This window comes from Buceros rhinoceros, unplaced genomic scaffold (genome assembly GCF_000710305.1).
Source record: "Buceros rhinoceros silvestris isolate BGI_N320 unplaced genomic scaffold, ASM71030v1 scaffold12170, whole genome shotgun sequence".
Taxonomy (NCBI): Eukaryota; Metazoa; Chordata; class Aves; order Bucerotiformes; family Bucerotidae; genus Buceros; species Buceros rhinoceros.
In genome coordinates, this window is record NW_010390252.1 from 46,351 (window position 1) to 50,399 (window position 4,049).

The window sequence follows — 4,049 nt, forward strand, 5'->3', positions numbered from 1 at the left end:
TTTCCCCCTATCCTGCCTGGTTTTTCTTTTTATAGGGGGGGGGGGGGTTGTTTGTTTTTTTGTGGAACTAAAGCTTAGTGGTCTGTAAAGGTAGCAGGATTTCTTCTTGGTAGCAAATGTTCATGCTGTTAAAAGGTGCAACTGATATCAGCTGGTGTGTCCTTTGCCAGTTCAACAAAGAGTCCAAGGGCTGAGTGAGAAACTGTTAGTATTATATATATCTAATGAACCAGTTGCTTTCATTGTATATTATCAAAGTGATTGTTTCATTTTGTTCTTGTTTTGTGAATATTTGAGAGCTTTTTGGTCCCTACGTTGGACCATTGCTGTCATATCTTTCCTGAGCTATCACATTACCAGTTAATCACTATGAAAACACCTTTGCATTTTAGGTTCTGCTCTGACAGTTTCCATTTCCTGAAATGACTAGGGTTCTCTGATCTGCCTGTTTCTCATCTCTTTTTGCCTTCTGTCTTTGTATACAGTGAGGTCAAGGAGTCTGCTAATTTATGAAGAGCCTCACCAACTGGAGGAGTCGTCAAGCCCGATCTCCTTTGCAGATCGCAATGACAGGCAAGCAGACACTTCCAAGTACACAGCGCTGTCCCTGGAAGCCGTGCCAGGGACACAGCAGGATGATATCATGCAGTTCACAATAGCCAACGAGACAAGGCTAGAGAAATCAATGCTGCTGGGCCTGCAGCAGCACAGGTGAGTGCAGGGTGGGCTGCTTGCCATATGGGTGTTCAACGCCACTGTCATTTGTGCCTGGAGTAAGACTAGGGGCTCAGCTATGCTGGGCACTGTGAAGCACAAAGTAAGAGTTTGGTCTCTATCTGGAGAGCTTACAGGCAAAGTTATTGTTACTCTGGAGAAGTGGTTGCAACAGCCGCCAAACTCAGTGCTTCTGAAAGAAACCTAACCCCTGTAAGCCTGTTAGTTGTGCCTACCCACTTCTTTAAGCAGCTCTGTGCCTCCTAAAGGAATAAGCTTTTGCCAGTTGGGTGAAAGTGCGAAGTTGTGACTCGCTGGGCTTTCTATGATGTTAGGGCGTGAAGAGCTGGAGCTTCTTGCAGCAGTGATCTTACTTAAACCATTACTGTGGAAAGTTTTCAGAGCTCAGTCTTAAAAGACAGACCTGTAAAGTTATCTGGAACTACTTAACACAGAACTCCTTCATAATTTTTTTTTATCGTAAATGTATGTTTTGGGGGCCTCTGCAAAGAGATTCCCTGGTTTAAATATACATGAGCAGTTTTCTTTCCACTCTGCTTTTTCTGTCCTGCCACTGTCCTGTTGGCCCAGGTCTTGGTCTCTGCTAACAAGCAGTAGCAAGCCTGACAAACAGTGGAGAGAGGGATTTTGTTTGTTATTTTGAGGGCCAGAGTGAGCCATATCATCCCAAGCTTGCCTTATGAGCTCTTGTGTGTCAAAGTTATACACAGAGTCAGAGAGATGTCTAATGCTGTGTGTTACCATACTCCCAACTGGCAAGTACCTAGTAAATACTGAGGGCCTAGTTAGCACTAGCAAATTCAAGCAAGATACGCACTTTTTAAAGTGACTAACTATTGGCGTTAACCTTCATTGTTTTGGGTTTTTGTTCCCTGCAGAGTCAACTCCGAACTAGAAGGAAATGAAACACTGAAGATAATTGAAATAGACAGAAGAGTCAATGCCACCTCTTAAAAATAAAAAAGGCCTTTTTTCTTGACTTCTGTCTTTCCCACATACTTTCAACCAAAGTCCCCCTGACTTTGTCATCCTCAGTGAACCAAAGCACAAAAGAGAGGGAGTTCAGCTTCTGCTTTGACTGGTGAGGCTGTGACTGCAGATTGGATCTCTTCTTTTTGTAACTCCCTTCCTCACTTCACCCACAGTCCCTGTCTTTGCTTTTATTCCTTTCCTGACTAGTACTGCAAGGGCAGAATTGAATTATGATGGCAGATGATGCCAGCAGTGTGCCGGCGACTGGTGGGTGTGTGTGAGCATGCATGCACACGACCTAATCTGATCACAAAGACATTCTGTAGAAGAGTGAAATATGCAAAACCGATGGGAGCGTGTGGGCGATAGATTTCTTCAGAGAAGGTAATTGAAATAAAGAGGAGATGCAGCATGATGCTACTCAGAATCTAGCCACAGCTCCATGCCTACTGGTCTAAAGCACTTAAGCCTTTTGGGGGGATTGAGAAGCGTGTGTATAGCCTGCTTTTGAAGGGACAAGAAAGGGCCCTGATGCTGCTCAGTTGACAGCAGAGGCAGGAGAAGGCTGGACAATGATGCTGGTGAGTTGTCCTCCCCTAGCTCTTTCTCTTCAGCCTCTTTATCATTTAACTGGTTAGGTTTCTCTCTGGGTTGAAAGCAGTCCTGGTAGACTTCCCTATTGCTTCCACCCTTGTGGAATTCAAGCAAAGATCAGTCGCTGTCTTGTCACACTTGATGTGGGAGAATTACACTAGTTTAACTAAATCTGTTTAGAAAGCAGGCTTTGTTAAATTTATGCAGTGTTTTGAATGGATGTCCTTTAGTCTGCTTAAGGCTAATCTGTTTCACTTAAATCAATTCCTTCTCAACAAACTAAATCAATGTAAAGCTTAAACCAGAAGTGCCTCCTGAGAGGACCATATGGATTTAATTTATTGGCTTCTGGATACATTGATGGAACTTCCTATGTAGGCCTGGTCTCAGATGGTCCTGTATTTTCCTTTCCTTGCCATCTTCCTGTCACTGTTGTAAATAGTATTTATTAGCTTTGCAAAATTTTGTTCAGGCATCGCTAAGAAGAGAACTGAGCTTCCCTAACTCTGCAGGTGGTCTGGGCAAACTCTGGAATTGAACACACAGATATTGTTGAACACCCGTTTCTTCCCCCCAAACTTGACTTTCCCTAAAATAAAGCTATGTGTCTTATCTTCCTCTTACCTCCTTTTCCAGAGATGTGATCTTAGACCAACTGCATAGCTGAAAAGCTAGGGGTATAGGTTGCCCCACCTATACAGTGGGGCACCTATACACCTTACACAGTTCAGGCCAGGAGATGGTAGACTCTGTGATAACTGTACAGCAAGATAACCTGAGACCTGAGGAGTGGAGTATGTAGGCAGGAGACATGGTAAAAGAGGCATGAGGTGGCACATAGGGAAGTGAAGTCACTGGCCAAGTTCAGTGGAAAAGCCGAGAGCAGTATTCAGGTCTGATCCTGGTCCGGTGTTCTTCTCTCTGCTTTGTTTTCTCCTTGTCCCATGTACCTTTTGCCTTTAGAGAATTCCCCCTCTCTCAGTGCGCTGGTCATGCCTTTGTCTGAGCTGTGCCTCTTGCAGTTTGTCCTTGCAGTGGCACAGTCGAACCTAGCCCAGGATTTGAGCAGAGTTTTATCTGGTTACTACAGAAGGGCACTCAGACTCCACTGAGGATGGGTTTAATGTGAAGATCCTAGTTCAGCAGGCTAGCATAGCTACTTTACAGTTTACCAGAAGTCATAAATTTAAAAAAAAAAAAAAAAAAGATAAAGAATTTTAAAGCTCTTTTTTCTTTTGTTTTTTTCTTAATGATAAATAAGAGAAAAACTAACCTAGCCTTACAAGTAATTTTCTACCATGTACAGTAGGTATTTCCTGCAAGTATTCTATTTTGTAAAATATTGGATTTGTATTTTATTACAAGAGCTGCCACACCAGCTCCTTTCTTGTTCTTCATGTCTCTGTTCCTTCAATATCCTGTTTGCTGCCCTCAGGCCTGACTCAAAACTCAGTGAAATGAATGGAAAGAATTTGGTGAATTACAGGGGGCTGTGGATCGGTCCCCACTGTGCCATTTTAAGAAGATGTTTCCCATTAGTAACAGTGAAACATGTGCCTGACTCCATGAACTAGTAATGAGTTTTGGTGTACAGATGTGCTTTCTAGGCAATGCCCTATTCTTCTATTCAAGTGCCTTTTTATTACTTTACCTTTCATGGCAGTGAGAGGTAAATGCTGTTGTAGTCTATTTTGCAAGTGTTCCCTTCTTCTTGCCATGGGTCATTCTCCTCCCTGAAGTCTCTTTCC

General features: G+C 43.2%; 1 protein-coding gene across 1 annotated transcript in view; it reads left to right on the plus strand.

Annotated features, from left to right (window-relative positions):
• CREB3L2 (cAMP responsive element binding protein 3-like 2) overlaps positions 1-2,076 on the plus strand; it is a 43,099-nt gene extending 41,023 nt beyond the window's left edge. Inside the window, exons 12-13 of the mRNA XM_010137119.1 lie at positions 486-711; positions 1,614-2,076. Of these exons, the coding sequence (XP_010135421.1) occupies positions 486-711; positions 1,614-1,689 (302 nt within the window). The 3' untranslated portion in view covers positions 1,690-2,076. The remainder of the gene's footprint in view (positions 1-485; positions 712-1,613) is intronic.
• Positions 2,077-4,049: the final 1,973 nt, after the last annotated feature.